Below are 16,687 nucleotides of genomic sequence, written 5' to 3' on the forward strand. Positions count from 1 at the left end.
CTACATTCTCTCTTAAAAATGACTTTTGTTTTATTTTTAGGATGTTAAGACTTTCATTTTGCCTTCAACCTTTGAAGATGGGAAAGAAAAATGCCCATATGATCCTGCCAGGGGATATACAAGTCTCATAATAGGTATGCCAACACCACTGATTTTTTGTCTTACCCTGAGGTTTTTAACAACTTGTTCTGTTGTAACAGCCCTTGCATTGTATTTTGAAATGTAATTTGAAAGGATATAGTGGTGAAGTATTAAAGGGGCCTCTTTGCTATAGGTATGCTGTATTTGTCTTTTTTAACTCCAAGTTTAACAGCACTTGCGTAGAGTGATGCTGATCTCGGAGCTTATGCTGGTGGTGATTGGTAACTATGCTCTGTTGACTGTGCTCTGAGCATACCTACCAATCAGTGTCTCTGTGCCTCTGCACCAGGCTCACGTATGGTGCTGATAAAAATTCAAACAAAATAAAGTAATAATTTTGTGTATGTCATTGTGTATGTGACAGTAAACTGTGTACACAATCATTGACCACTTACACATGTTCTGACTAGTGCTGATGGTGATGCTGTGTGCCACTGTCCGCCCATCAGGCAAACCTAATGCAGCTATACCCATATCCTTCTACTATGGGTCTTGTTTGGTTAAAGGGACACTGAACCCAAATTTTTTCTTTTGTGATTCAGATAGAGCATGCAATTTTAAGCAACTTTCTAATTTACTCCTATTATCAATTTTTCTTCGTTCTCTTGCTATCTTTATTTGAAAAAGAAGGCATCTAAGCTAATGAGCCAGACAATTTTTGGTTCAGTAACTATGGACAGCACTTGTTTATTGGTACTGTCCAATCAGCAAAGACAACCCAGGTTGTTCACCAAAAATGGGCTGGCATTTAAACTTACATTCTTGCTTTTTTAAATAAAGATACCAAGAGAATGAAGAAAATGTGATAATAGGAGTAAATTAGAAAGTTGCTTAAAATTGCATGCTCTATCTGAATCATGAACGAAAAAATGTGGGTTCAGTGTCCCTTTAACTATTGAAGGATGCCACATTTCTGCCTTTTTTTCCCTTCTTTTTTCCCCTCACACACAAACTATGTGCTTAGTTCTGAAGACATTGCATACTGAATGCAAGTAAATAGCAAGAGAGATTCCTAGACAGTGCTATTAAGTTAGAGACAGTTTACCCAAAAACTTTCTTTCTTTTAATTTGTTCCCAATGATTCATTTTACCTGCTTGAGTGTATACAATCATTTACAAACAGCTCCTTAGCCTTTATATTGGCATTTGCAATAGCTGATTTAGCCTGTAGTATTCCAACCTATACTATAAGCACAGACAGCAGAATAAATTACACTCACAGTAGGAGTTGGAAGAGATAAAGCTCTAAAATTTTCATTTTTACTTGTTCTTTTTAAATATTGTACAAAGACAGAGGGCACTTCCAGTCATGAAGTATAAAATACTTCATGCTGAAAGTTCCTTTATTTGTCTGAAAAATTAACTGCGCTGAGCACCTCAGACAGCCCACGACAGAACGCTCTTTTGCTGTGACGTGATCTTAGCCAATAGCATGGCGCCAGCTGGCCCACACGGCTATTGGCTAAGAGGTGAAAACGTCACCTCACAGCAAAATAGCGTTCTGTCGTGGGCTGCCTGAGGAGCTCAGTGTGGCGAACGCTTCAGTCAAATAAAGGAAATTTCAGCATGAAGTATTTTATACTTCATGACCGAAAGACTCTTTATTTGTTCCACTGGTAAATCCTATAAATTCACAAACACTAGGATTTACTATAAGTTTAAGAAGGGAAAGCATTTCAGTGATAAGATAACGAGATTTGGTCTGTCAGCAAGCCAAGCCTATTTTGATGGCTCAGGGCTGTGGTTTTAAAAAGCAAATCCAGCTATTTATTTTGCAAAAAGAAGCACTTATGAGCAATTTCTCATACATTTTATACACTGCAGCTGGTATAACAAGTTATGGGGAACACATTCATGGAAAAACTATTTTACAGTGAACTGTCCCTTTAAGGGGCTGCAGAACTGGGGTCTTATCTAGCAGATGATATGGGCAAGTGGCTCACAGAAGGGGCTGCAGGTGCTGGTGGTCTGATGAGTCATTTGACTGACAAGGCCAGGGGTCTAATTAGATGTATGAAAGGAACATTCATATAGAGGGACCAGAGGTCCTGGAAGTCTGATGTGACATCTGAGTAAATGGCCTGGGGTCTGATGTGGGTGAATTTCACAGCCCACAAACTAGACTATTCTACTTTTTAAATGACCATCGGCCAGATTACTAGTTTTGCGTTATGAGCGGCTCGGTAATAACTTGCAAGTTATTGCCACCGCTCAGCTCTAATAGCGCTGCTATTACAGGTTTTCCAAATACCTGCGTTAGCGGGCAATATGGTTGCGTTGAGCTCCATACCGCACACAAATACCAGCGTTGCTTTGAGCTGGTTTTACGTGCTCGTGCACGATTTCCCCATAGACATCAATGGGGAGAGCCGGCTAAAAAAAAGCCTAACACCTGCAATAAAGGAGCGTAAAGCTCCGTAACGCAGTCCCATTGATTCCTATGGGGAAAGAAAAGTTATGTTTACACCTAACACCCTAACATAAACCCCGAGTCTAAACACCCCTAATCTGCCGCCAACGACATCGCCAACACCTACATTACACTTATTAACCCCCTAATCTGCCGCCCCCAATGTCGCCGCAACCTACATACATTTATTAACCCCTAATCTGCCACCCCCAACGTCGCCGCCGCCGCCACTATACTAAAGTTATTAACCCCTAAACCTCTTGCCTCCCACATAACTAACACTAAATAAATATATTAACCCCTAAATCTAACCCTAAGTCTAACCCTAACTTTAATATTGGAAAAGCCAATAGAATGCAAGCTCAATCCTATTGGCTGATTGTATCAGCCAATAGGATTTTTTCACCTTTAATTCCGGTTAGCTGATAGAATTCTATCGGCCAATCGGAATTCAAAGGACACCATCTTGGATGACGTCATTTAAAGGAACCTTCAGTGTACGGCTGGGATCGTATGGAGATAATGCTCCGCGCCGGATGTCTTGAACATGGAGCTGCTCCGCGTCGGAAGGATGAAGATAGAAGATGCCGTCTGGATGAAGACTTCTGCCCGCCTGGAGGACCACTTCTTGCCACTTGGATGAAGACTTCTCCCAGCTTCGTTGAGGACTTCTGCCCGCTTGGATGAAGACTTCTCCCGGCATGATGAGGATGGATGTCCGTTCTTCAAAAACTGTAAGTGGATCTTCGGGGGTTAGTGTTAGTTTTTTTTAAGGGTTTATTGGGTGGGTTTTATTTTTAGATTAGTGGTTTGGGCAAAGAAAAAGAGCTAAATGCCCTTTTAAGGGCAATGCCCATCCAAATGCCTTTTTCAGGGCAATGAGGAGCTTAGGTTTTTTTAGATAGGATTTTATTTGGGGTGTTTTGGTTGTGTGGGTGGTGGGTTTTACTGTTGGGGGGGTTGTTTGTATTTTTTTTTACAGGTAAAAGAGCTGATTTCTTTGGGGCAATGCCCTGCAAAAGGCCCTTTTAAGGGCTATTGGCAGTTTAGTCTAGGCTAGTGTTTTTTTTATTTTGGGGGGGCTTTTTTATTTTGATAAGGCTATTAGATTAGGTGTAATTAGTTTAAATATTTAATCATTTCTTTTTTATTTTGTGTAATTTAGTTGTTTTTTTTTGTATTTTAGTTAATTGTATTTAATTAATGTAATTTATTTAATTGTAGGTTAATGTTAGGTGTTAGTGTAAGACAGGTTAGGTTTTATTTTACAGGTACATTTTTATTTATTTTAGCTAGGTAGTTAGTAAATAGTTAATAACTATTTACTAACTAATCTACCTAGTTAAAATAAATACAAACTTAGCTGTGAAAAATAAATAAAACCTAAGATAGCTAGAATGTAACTATTAGTAATAATGTAGCAAGCTTAGGGTTTATTTTACAGGTAAGTATTTAGTTTTAAATAGGAATTATTTAGTTAATGATAGTAATGATAGTAATTTTTATTTAGATTTATTTTAATTATATTAAAGTTAGGGGTGTTAGGGTTAGACTTAGGGTTAGGTTTAGGGGTCAATAACTTTAGTATAGTGGCGGCGGTGACGTTGGGGGTGGCAGATTAGGGGTTAATAATATTTAACTAGTGTTTGCGATGCGGGAGTGCGGCGGTTTAGGGTTAATATGTTTATTATAGTGGCGGCGATGTCCGGAGCGGCAGATTAGGGGTTAATTTTTATTATAGTGTTTGTGATGCGGGAGGGCCTCGGTTTAGGGGTTAATAGGTAGTTTATGGGTGTTAGTGTACTTTGTAACACTTTAGTTATGAGTTTTATGCTACAGCTTTGTAGCGCAAAACCCATAACTACTGACTTTAGATGGCGGAACGAATCTTGTCGGTATAGGCTGTACCGCTCACTTTTTGGCCTCCCAGGCAAAACTCGTAATACCGGTGCTATGGAAGTCCCATTTTTGAAAGGTGTGGTAGTTACGTTGCGTTACGGCCAAAAAAGTGTGCGGTACAGCTATACCTGCAAGACTCGTAATAGCAGCGGTAGTGAAAAAGCAGCGTTATGAGGCTTTTTCACTCATAACGCAAAACTCGTAATCTAGCCGCATGTTAGTAAAGTTTGTCAAACATTTGCAATTTCCAGGTACTATTATTAGTAGTTCAACATTCTCATAAACCATCGCCCCCCGCAGATACAAAGTCACATATCTCTTCAGCTGTTACCAACTGCAAAAAAATAATTGTGACCCACTAGTGTATCATGACACCCTTAATGAGAAGCACTGGTCCAACCTGCCTAACCTACAATGTTTTATTTATATAAAGTCAGGAAATTATAATAGTTTTGGTTTAATCTCCTATGAATGTTTACTGTATTGACTCATTATCTCAATGACTTCCTTTGTATGATAACAACCTTTATCCAAACCTTTATTATTCAGAAATGATGTAACCCAATAGTTTTGATTGATGTTTTCATCTTTCCCTTTTTAAAAAAACTAACATTTTTGATCCTTGCAGATTTGTATTCAGCCTTTGAAGGATCTCAATTTAGCTTGTGCAGGTTTACCAGTGCATTACCCGTAAATAAAGATTTTACATGTTGCTGATGTCTGTGCTTGAAGCAGATTCACTCTGCTGTACTAGGGAAGCTTTCAGAATACTGTGCAATCTTTTTATGGAGATATGGTTTAAATGCAGAAACCGTGAAAGGTGAAAGATTACAGAGTCTAATAGGGGTGGTGAGATTGAGTACAAAATAAGAGAAGACGCAGCAAAGAGGAAATGGCATGAGATGGGCAAATATAGTGAGTAGAAAGGGGTGTTGAAATCAATGATAAATGTAATAAACAAATTTTTATTAGAGAGAAGAGTTTTTACATTGCTAAATGAAGAGTGATAAATTATGGATCCAGAATGAATTTGTAGTACAAGAATAAAGTCCTATTCTTAATGGCCTTTTATCAGATCTGACTGAGCAAATGGGGATTTAGGAGATGGAAGAGGCAGTGAGACGAGCAAAAGAAGAAAAAAAATAACTAGTCTAATCATATAGTTTAATCTAGACAAATTGTGTAAGAAGAAGTGGCATTTTAGTTTTTTGTGCTGCTATACGCAGCTTAACATTGGGAAGGTTTAAAGCCATAGAACTGACCCTCAAATGCTACCCTCTAAATCTTGCTGTCTTAGGCACAGGTCTAGGTGGCATAGGCCAAAATATAACCCTGTTAGGGAGCGATAAGTAAAATCTATAATCAACAAGTTTAGATAATAAATAAGAGAAGCAATAACAATATTTGAAGGTATTTTTTTATAATGTCTTGCTGCTTAGTGGGATACAGCTGTGTCCTATTGATAGGCCCAACTTGGCGGCCAATGCAGCTTCTGATTGGTTACACAGCGCAAATCTGTGTAAAAGAGAAAATGCAGCCTGTCTGAGGGGGGCAGGATTAGGAGACTCAGCTAAAGTTTGTTTGGATATTTATTTAGTAAAAATAACACCTGCAATTTTTTAATTTTTTTGCTAAAGGATAAAAAAAATGCAACTTTTCATTAAAGGGATACTAAACCCATTTTTTTTTTTCTTTTATGATTCAGAAAGAGCATGCAATTTTAAGCAACTTTCTAATTTATTACTATTAATTTTTCTTCGTTCTTTTGCTATCTTTATTTAAAAAGCAGGAATTGAAAACTTAGGAGCCAGCCCATTTTAGGTTCAGCACCATGGATAGCGCTTGCTTTTTGGTGGCTACATCCCGCTTTTTAAATAAGGATAGCAAGAGAACAAAGAAAAATTGATAATAGCAGTATATTAGAAAGTTGCTTAAAATTGCATGCTCTATCTGAATCATTAAAGAAAAAAAATGTGGGTTTAGTGTCCTTTTAAAGGTACAGTAAATCAAAATTAAACTTTCATCATTCAGATAGATCATGCAATTCTAAACAACTTTACTTATATAAATATTTTTTATTTGGTCTCTTGGTATTGTTTGTTAAAGAGAATGCCTATGTAGGCTCATAAGCAGAGATAACTGGTGATTGGTGGCTGAATATATACAGATTGTTTCTTGTCATTGGCTCAACCAATTGGCTCAACCGTAGTGCTTTTCTTATCCGAAGCCTACTCTTCAACAAAGAATACCAAGAGAAAAAAACTAATTTCATTATAGAAGTAAATTGGAAAGTTGTTTTAAAATTGCATGCTTTATCAGAATGCTAAATGTTTAATTGTGATTTTAAGGTCCATTTAAACAGTAAAAAATGATAGATATAATGAAGGCAAAATAACAAATAAAAGATCTCGAAATATTTAGTGTCCCTTTAAATCTAACAAAAGTTCTTGTTTTATTGTATAAATAGATACCGTACATGTTGTGTTTTTTGTTATTCAAGTAGTTACATTAACACTTGATCTCGTCATCTTCAGTTTCAAGATAGAGAATAAAAACTATCCCAAGGGTGGTGATTTTATTTAGAATAAATACACTTTTTGTGTTGAACACTGCATTTCCTCCTACAACCAAAAACAATGTTAGTGCAGTTTATAGAGAGTTACATTTGTTGCCTAATGTCTTTATCTTTAATTGTACAACAAAAGCTGGTAATGTTGACGTGCTTCGGTTAAATATTCTTCTTTAATGACAGCTAAGTAAATGTAATTTGAGTGGAACACTGACTTGCTGTTTATCAGTTTTGACATATTTTGGGTTGTGTTTTTTTTTTTTAGGTTAGGAATTTAATGTTGTTTGCTTTTTTTTTTTTCTTCCAGATGGAGCTTTATACACAGCCACTCGTTATGAATTCCGCAACCATCCGGATATACGGAGAAACCTTTATCAACTTCTCCTGAAAACAGAGGAATCCCCCATGCTCTGGCTCAATGGTAAAATAACTGTTCTTAGAATAATTGAGACCAATAAACCTGTGATTAGCAATGGGTGAATGTTTCTAAAAATTCTAAATTTAAAATGAAATTTGATACATTCATTAGTTTGTATCGAATTCCGAATGTTTATATAGCATTCTATTTTCAAATTTTCATTTTGAATTTTTCAGTAACATTCGAAAATATTCATTCAAATAGAATGTTTAGCTATGTATTTTATCACATTCAATTTTGAAATGTAATATTCGAACTTGAAATAGTATTTCTAGTCTACAACTGTGTTTTATAAATGTAATATTCAAATTTGAATGTTCATAATAAATCAAATATACACATTCCAAAATCGAATGTGTATATTCGATCTCTTATGAACATTCGGATTCGAAAGTGACATTCGAAAACTGGAAATAACATTCGATTATAGAAATTTTAAGAATATTTGTTCTTATCAACATTCGATTATGTAAATCGAATTTCTACAATAACATTAGTTCTAACATTGGAATTCGAATATAAACACATTTTCCCATCCCTACAATTGGTCTTTGGTGCATTATAACTATTAAAGGTAATTTGCATTTCTCTTGAGGACTCGAGGGCATCATGTAAAAACCTATAAGTGATACTGATTGACTATCACTGATTTAGACTCTGCTCTGTTACAGTTAATCAATACTGTATTATGCCTTAAGCTATTCCCTCACAGCCAGTTTACTCAAATGAAAACAAAGCTTTGTGTCATGTTCATATTAATATCTATTAGGGAGAATACCCTGACAATGTCTGCATTGTGTTGTGAATACTATTATTGCAATCTTATGTAGATTTATTTAGTTTTCCCACAAATTTAGACCAACAGTTGTGAGACAGCAAAATAATACAATGACATAAAAGATCAAAATGGTATAATAATCAGTACTTATTGCGTTAGTGTGTAGGTTGACTTACACTGCAGACAAATCATAGGCTGAGGAATTACCATACGGTTCAGGGAGCACCCGCAGGGTCTGGACACTTGGCAGAGTGCCAGGTGATCATCTATTGATGTCTGGTCAAGCACTATCTTGCATAAAATGGAATTATATTGTTATGTCGTAAGAAAGCAAAAAGAGCAGATTATCTCCCAAAACAGACTATAGACATGAGCTTACAACCACTAAAACACTTTCCAACTAAATGTTCCAGTCACATAATTAAATAAACAAAAGTCCAATTTAAAGGGACATAATACTCATATGCTAAATCACTTAAATCTGATGCAGTATAACTGTAAAAAGCTGACAGGAAAATATCACCTGAGCATCTCTATGTAAAAAAGGAAGATATTTTACCTCACAATTTCCTCAGCTCAGCAGAGTAAGTTCTGTGTAAAAAGTTATACTCAGCTGCTCCCAGCTGCAGGTAAAAAAAATTAAAAGAATGAAGAAATGAACAGCAGCCAATCAGCATCAGCAGTGCTGAGGTCATGAACTCTTACTGTGATCTCATGAGATTTGACTTAACTCTCATGAGATTTCATAGTAAGCTTCCTTTACCTGATTGGTGAAATAATATGAGAGTGCACGAAGCTCATCCTTTCAGTTGTCCCGGGACAGACACACTAATATGCTGCTTAGAAATCCTTTACAATGGGAGGTGGTAACTTAAATCTGACATTTGCAGTCCTACCATTGTCCCCATAAAGTGTGGAGTGCATTCTTTGGAATTCAGAACTCTAACATTCCTTCATGTTGCAGAGTGATTACTTGACATGTAGAAACCTAACGTTTCTATGTGTTGCACAGTGATTGTGACCACCGCAAAGGAGATAAACACTAAAGATGCCTTTCACAATGTATGTCCCTGAATTGCAAAACATGCAAATTATGCTTACAAAATTAAAGTTTTAAATGATTAAAAAAAAAAAAAGATTTATGCACCACTGGTTAATTTCTAATGCATGTCTAAAAGTGACTGTATCCCCTTTAAATTGTTCCTTATATTTCACCTGATGACATTTGTTTGATGAAAATAGGCAATGTTTTAACTGTTTTGTTGCAATATGCATTCCTATAAGCAAAACAGGGATCTTGATCATTTCCATGAGTATACACCAATTTTAATATAACTGCATGTAATAGACACTGCTATAAAGAAGAATATGCACAGATACTGATATAAATTCCAGTATAAAACATTTTAAAAACGTACTTAGAAGCTTCCAGTTTAGCACTGTTGATGATGATATGCCGTTCCAGTGAAACTTCAGAACTTAATGTACCCAACCCTCAAACAGCCAGTCTCAAGCCTAATGTGTTTCACCATAGCTTTCTAGAAGATGTACTTTATAGGTAGCTGAGGTGAAACACAGTTTAGAAGTGAAGATTCTTTCAGCTCTTGATATCGTTGTACTCATAATAGTCAAACCTCACTTCTTAGGATATGTGCACAGCCGTGTTCTCTGTAGACGCCCCTAAGCTGCTTATATATCTGTCTCACATTCCATGTGATCCTGCCTGTGTCTTTAAAGTCTACTGTGCAATACTCTGGGCCTAGTGTTAGCAATTGTGATGTCTGTTAAAGCACTTAATCTTAAAGTAATATGTTTTTTTTGTGTTAATATTTGTGAATTGGATGTTCCTGTGCTGGCAAATACATTTATTTTGTTCTTGCGCTTGTTTGGCATGTGTGAGAGTTGCACTTTATTCATTAATTAATTAAACTTGACATTTCAACAACGTATAAAATGTGTTATTATTGCAAGTAAAACATTATTGCAATATACATTTATTATTTATTTTGCTGCCTTTTGCTGTAAAATACATCTAAAAATTGTGCTTGTTTCACTTTCGCCCAGGGAGGTTTTGGTTAATACTTTTAGGCAATTTATGTGAGCTTTAGTTTACTTCACCCTCCCCACTAAGATTCTCAGCAGTCACAGGGTTCTTTTGTTCTGGGGGACAGGGAAATCGGCAAAATGAATAAACATAAAACAATATGCTCATTGCACAAAATAAAGCTGCAGTTTTCATTGTAAAATTATTCTCAGATATGAAGGTTCAAAATCATGTAGTTTACAATTTGTGTTTAGTAGTCCTTTAATAGCCAGGGAGCTTTTTTCGCATAGACAGGCAGTTTACAGACATACACTACCTGTTAGTTTCAGAATCAAAATATACAGCTCTAAAACAAAATCCATTTAAATAGGATTTTTTTTTTTGGGCTATTGGTTTTGGCTTCATGTTTCGTTTTTTTGCGTACTGTGTTCTGACCTTCTGTTTTAATATTTTACTGGCTCCAAGAAGCTTCAATCACACTTCTCCTTTCCTTACAATTTGCAATTATTTAATATGAATACACATATTGAGAGTCTAGGCCACAAACACCCTTTAATACAAACTGTGGCTTTCCCATCAAACAACTGCCACTCCATTCCATTCCAGCTGCAATTAGCACAGTTCTACCATTGTTTTCTGCCTTAATGTACTTCCTTTCTTTCACTGTATAACCTGCAAAAGCTGTACCCGATTCTTGTTCTTTGGAAGCTGACTATAAATAATTCATGGCAGACATATGATAAATCCCTTATGTTCATTCTCTGACATTCAGTGTTATGACATCTACTTTATAACAAAGCAATCTCAAAATACCTTGGCATCCTCAGAAGAAATATCCCTGCTTTTGATAGGCTGCTTGGCATTTGATACCAATTCTGCTCGAGTTCATTTTTGCTTATCCTGCCAAAGGAGATTGTAAGAAACATGGCAGAAAATGGATTTATATAGTCAGATTATCTCACATAACTGTTTTTTTGGTTTACCTATTTTCTGGTGTTACCTTTAACAATTCATATTATATAGTCTACATCTAATTTGATATAGCAACATGATACAAAAAAAATCTATATACCATCTTAAATAAAATTATTTCAAATGTATTACAGTAATTTTGTTTTTTGAAAAACAAATGTTCCTGTTTTTGATAATACCAGCCTTTTCTGTGTGTTGCCTCTTTCAGCCAATGAACAGTAGAGCCATGAGACTTAGTTGTACATAACCATGCACTTCCTGTTGTTTAAACATCTTTTTAAATAAAGCTGTTTAAATTTAGAGTATTGTATCCCTTTATGAAACACACATCTCTTCATCTCATATTTCCTCTAATATATTTTCCTTGAAGAGTAGTTCACAACTTTTTTTCTTTTTTTATCCAGTGCTAGATTTAAAAACATAAACTCACTTTTTTACATTACGTTATATGGATTTTTCCTTTTGAGTTGCATTTTTAAATAGACATTCTACTTTAAAACTTTTATTGTTTAAAAAGATTTATAATCCCTTTATTACCCATTCACCAGTTTTGCATAATCAACACTGTTATATTAATACACTTTTTAGCTCTTTGATTACCTTATATTTAAGCCAAAAAAGAGAGAGTTCACCAGCAACTTAGTTTAAATAAAACTTGACTTTTATTGCATAGTTAACAGTAAAATATGGAGGGATGGATAGTACCCCCAGAAGAAACAGACTGATTCCTCTTATAGGAGAATCTACAGCCCTTCTTCACTGTATCTGCAAGGCCATCATCTGCTATAAGCAATGAAAAATGTCTGCGTATAATACTGCAGATATCCTGGTATTGGGCCGAAAAATCAGTCACAAATGTCAGTTTGTTATCAGTGATATCCTTAGGCTTCACATGATCTTTGAGTAAAATACCTCTGTCTGTGTTTGTTTTCTCTTCTCGCTTGTCCCACAGCCTGTTCTCTAAATCATCAGCATGCTTCTCAAATCTGCTCGCCAGGTTACAATTCCTCTTCAAACGTACGAATTGACCCCTGGCGACCAAGAAGGGCCCATGTCGGGGGTAACAGCTCTTGGCATGCAAGAGACTGTTCCCTGAAATCGGTTTCCTGAATAACTCTGAGGTAACATTGCCCAAGGGCCAACCTCTCAGTTCTAAATCTAGGTAATGTACCTTAGATTTATCAAACTCATATGTAAACCGTAGATTGAGATCGTTAATACCCAAGAAATACACAAACTTACTAGCTGTGTCACTGTTCCCATCCCACACGAAGAGCAGGTCATCGATGAAAAGATGGTACAACCTGATGGCCGACCTGAATGGGTTGCTATCTGCATAAATGTGGGACCGCTCTCACCAACCAATACTTCTGCAGATAGAATTAGCCCTCAAACTGAAAGAAGTTGTAAGACAACAAAAACTATAAAAAAAAAAATATTAAAGGCATTTATTTACGGTGTCTAGTGGGACTCTTCCTTTTTTTAATTGTACCTTATATTTAAGCCTCTGCAGACAGCCTCCTCATCTCAGTGTTTTTTTTACAAACTTGCATTTTAGCCAATCAGTGCTGGTTCATGCATATCTAAACAGGAGTGGGCACAAGGGCACAATATTATCTACATGGCACACATGAAGTAGCACTGTCTGGCTCTCAAAAGCTAATAAAATGCACTGGGATAAATGGTAGCCTTCAAAGCTTAGAAATCAGCATATGAGCCTACCTAGGTTTAGCCTTCAACAAAGAATACCAAAAGAACAAAGCAACTTTGATGATAAAAGTAAATTGGACATTTGTTTAAAATTGCATGCCCTATCTAAATCATGAAAGTTTCAATTTCACTTGACTGTCCCTTTAAGTAAAAATACATTTAATACTGGTCTTTAAAAAATTTAAATTAGAATGTTTTTTAAGCAGGGACTTAACCATTTGATTGCCAAGCACACACAAAGCAATGCTTTTTTTAGCAGGTTAGCTGTGCCTTTGACAAGGGGAAAAGTGGAACATAGCTGCTGTGCAGCATTGACAGCCTGTGACAGCCTGTCAGTCTGTATCTCTCTCCTTCAAAGGAGCAGGTTCTGGCTGTATCAAGCCCTGATTTATTATTTATCAGTAAGAGAATGTTATACCCAACATATGACAGATGTAGCCAATTATTACATTTTACAAATATATACAGGGCCCATATAAGCAATTCTCAGCAAACCTGTTCATCACGTAGGCATCAATTTTCATATAACTGCATATAACAGACACTACTATAAAAAAGAATATGCACAGATACTGATCTTAAAAACATATACGCTCCAAGTTTAGCACTGTGATAAGGTTAAGCGAAAGGGGCTGGGAAACCAGAAACAGCAGACACGCCCCCTCCTCCCCTTTTATATTTATAAATATATATACTGTATATAAATCTATATATGCAATACTCATTTGAGTTATGGTGTAGAAAAAGTATGAGATTAAAACTCTGTTTCATAAAAGAGACATAGGGGCCTATTTATCAAGTTCCATAATCTGTCCGCCTGCTCTGAGGCGGCGGACAGGCATCGCCGGAAATCAACCCGATCGTATTGCTTTTTTCTGGCCGCACCATAAAAATAACTCTGGTATTGAGAGTCCACATAAAGGCTGCGTTAGGCTCCAAAAAAGGAGCGTAGAGCATATTTAACGCAGCTTCAACTCTCGATACCAGAGTTGCTTACGGACGCGGCCAGCCTCAAAAACGTGCTCGTGCACGATTCCCCCATAGGAAACAATGGGGCTGTTTGAGCTGAAAAAAAAACCTAACACCTCCAAAAAAGCCGCGTTCAGCTCCTAACGCAGCCCCATTGTTTGCTATGCGGAAACACTTCCTACGTCTGCACTTAACACTCTAACATGAACCCTGAGTCTAAACACCCCTAACCTTACACTTATTAACCCCTAATCTGCCGCCCCCGCTATCGCTGACCCCTGCATATTATTATTAACCCCTAATCTGCCGCTCCGTAAACCGCCGCTACTTACATTATCCCTATGTACCCCTATTCTGCTGCCCTAACATCGCCGACCCCTATATTATATTTATTAACCCCTAATCTGCACCCCACAACGTCGCCTACACCTGCCTACACTTATTAACCCCTAATCTGCCGACCGGACCTGAGCGCTACTATAATAAAGTTATTAACCCCTAATCCGCCTCACTAACCCTATAATAAATAGTATTAACCCCTAATCTGCCCTCCCTAACATCGCCGACACCTAACTTCAATTATTAACCCCTAATCTGCCGACTGGAGCTCACCGCTATTCTAATAAATGTATTAACCCCTAAAGCTAAGTCTAACCCTAACACTAACACCCCCCTAAATTAAATATAATTTACATCTAACAAAATTAATTATCTCTTATTAAATAAATTATTCCTATTTAAAGCTAAATACTTACCTGTAAAATAAATCCTAATATAGCTACACTATAAATTATAATTATATTATAGCTATTTTAGGATTAATATTTATTTTACAGGTAACTTTGTAATTATTTTAACCAGGTACAATAGCTATTAAATAGTTAATAACTATTTAATAGTTACCTAGTTAAAATAATAACAAAATTACCTGTAAAATAAATCCTAACCTAAGTTACAATTAAACCTAACACTACACTATCATTAAATTAATTAAATAAAATATCTACAATTACCTACAATTAAACCTAACACTACACTATCAATACATTAATTAAATACAATATCTACAAATAACTACAATGAAATAAACTAACTAAAGTACAAAAAATAAAAAAGAACTAAGTTACAAAAAATAAAAAAATATTTACAAACATAAGGAAAATCTTACAACAATTTTAAACTAATTACACCTACTCTAAGCCCCCTAATAAAATAACAAAGCCCCCCAAAATAAAAAATGCCCTACCCTATTCTAAATTACTAAAGTTCAAAGCTCTTTTACCTTACCAGCCCTGAACAGGGCCCTTTGCGGGGCATGCCCCAAGAAGTTCAGCTCTTTTGCCTGTAAAAAAAACCATACAATACCCCCCCAACATTACAATCCACCACCCACATACCCCTAATCTAACCCAAACCCCCCTTAAATAAACCTAACACTAAGCCCCTGAAGATCTCCCTACCTTGAGTCGTCTTCACCCAGCCGAGCCAAATTCTTCATCCAAGCGGAGCAAGAAGAGGTCCTCCATCCAGTAGAAGTCTTCATCCAAGCGGGGCAGAAGAGGTCTTCCATCCGATTGAAGTCTTCATCCAAGAGGCATCTTCTATCGTCATCCATCCGGAGCGGAGCGGCAGCATCCTGAAGACCTCCGACGCGGAACATCCATCCTGGCCGACAACTGAACGACGAATGACGGTTCCTTTAAATGACGTCATCCAAGATGGCGTCCCTCGAATTCCGATTGGCTGATTCTATCAGCCAATCGGAATTAAGGTAGGAATATTCTGATTGGCTGATGGAATCAGCCAATCAGAATCAAGTTCAATCCGATTGGCTGATCCAATCAGCCAATCAGATTGAGCTCGCATTCTATTGGCTGATCGGAACAGCCAGATTATTAATAATTAAAGGGACATTAAAGTCAGAATTAAACTTTAGTGTTAAAGATAGAGCATGCAATTTTCAATTACTTCTTTAACCAAACTTACTTAATTATTTTTGTATACTTTGTTGAAAAACATAGCTTGGTAGGCTCAGGAGTAACAATGATAGCTTAAACATATAGTTAAACACACGGGTTGATCAAAATCTAATGGTTTTCAAATGAGTTGTAACAAAAATTTCTGACAAAAAAGTTATGTCTATTTCCACTACTCCTGTATCATGTGACACCCATCAGCCAATCACAAATGCATATATACGTTGATTCTGTGAATTCTTGCACATGCTCAGTAGGAGCAAGCCACTCAAAAAGTGTAAATATAACAAGACTCTGTACATTTTGTTAATGGAAGTAAATTTGAAAGTTGTTTAAAATTGCCTGCTTTATCTGAATCACAAATGTTTAATTTTGACTTGAGTGTCCCTTTAAGCATTTTTGTGTCTATTTCACATACCTGCTTTTCTAGCTAGAAATAATGAGACTGCAGGGATATGAGTAAAAATATTCTTGTTCAACATTTTCCAAACAGAGGAACAAGCATTTATTCTTCAGCTATCTGGAAACATTATAGGGACATAAAACTCAAAATATTTATTTATGATTCAGAAAGAGCATGCCATTTTAACAACTTTCTAATTTTACTTCTATTATCAAAATTTCTTTGTGCTTTTGGTATCGTTTGTTGAAAAATGTTCAGGAGCATGCACGTGTCTGGAGCACTATACTGTATCACAGCAGTTTTCCAAGAATGTTATCCATTTGCCAGAGCACTAGATGGCAACACTTTTTCCTGCTATGTAGTGCTCCAGATGCCTACCTAGGTATCTCTTCAACAAA

At 36.3% G+C, this 16,687-nt stretch overlaps 1 protein-coding gene across 1 annotated transcript in view; it reads left to right on the forward strand.

Annotated features, from left to right (window-relative positions):
* Window positions 1-16,687, forward strand: part of SEMA4G (semaphorin 4G) — a 531,345-nt gene that overhangs the window by 280,373 nt on the left and 234,285 nt on the right. The window contains exons 6-7 of the mRNA XM_053692470.1: window positions 41-134; window positions 7,327-7,440. Coding sequence (XP_053548445.1) covers window positions 41-134; window positions 7,327-7,440 — 208 coding nt within the window. The remainder of the gene's footprint in view (window positions 1-40; window positions 135-7,326; window positions 7,441-16,687) is intronic.

Source organism: Bombina bombina, chromosome 9, assembly GCF_027579735.1.
Source record: "Bombina bombina isolate aBomBom1 chromosome 9, aBomBom1.pri, whole genome shotgun sequence".
Classification (NCBI taxonomy): Eukaryota; Metazoa; Chordata; class Amphibia; order Anura; family Bombinatoridae; genus Bombina; species Bombina bombina.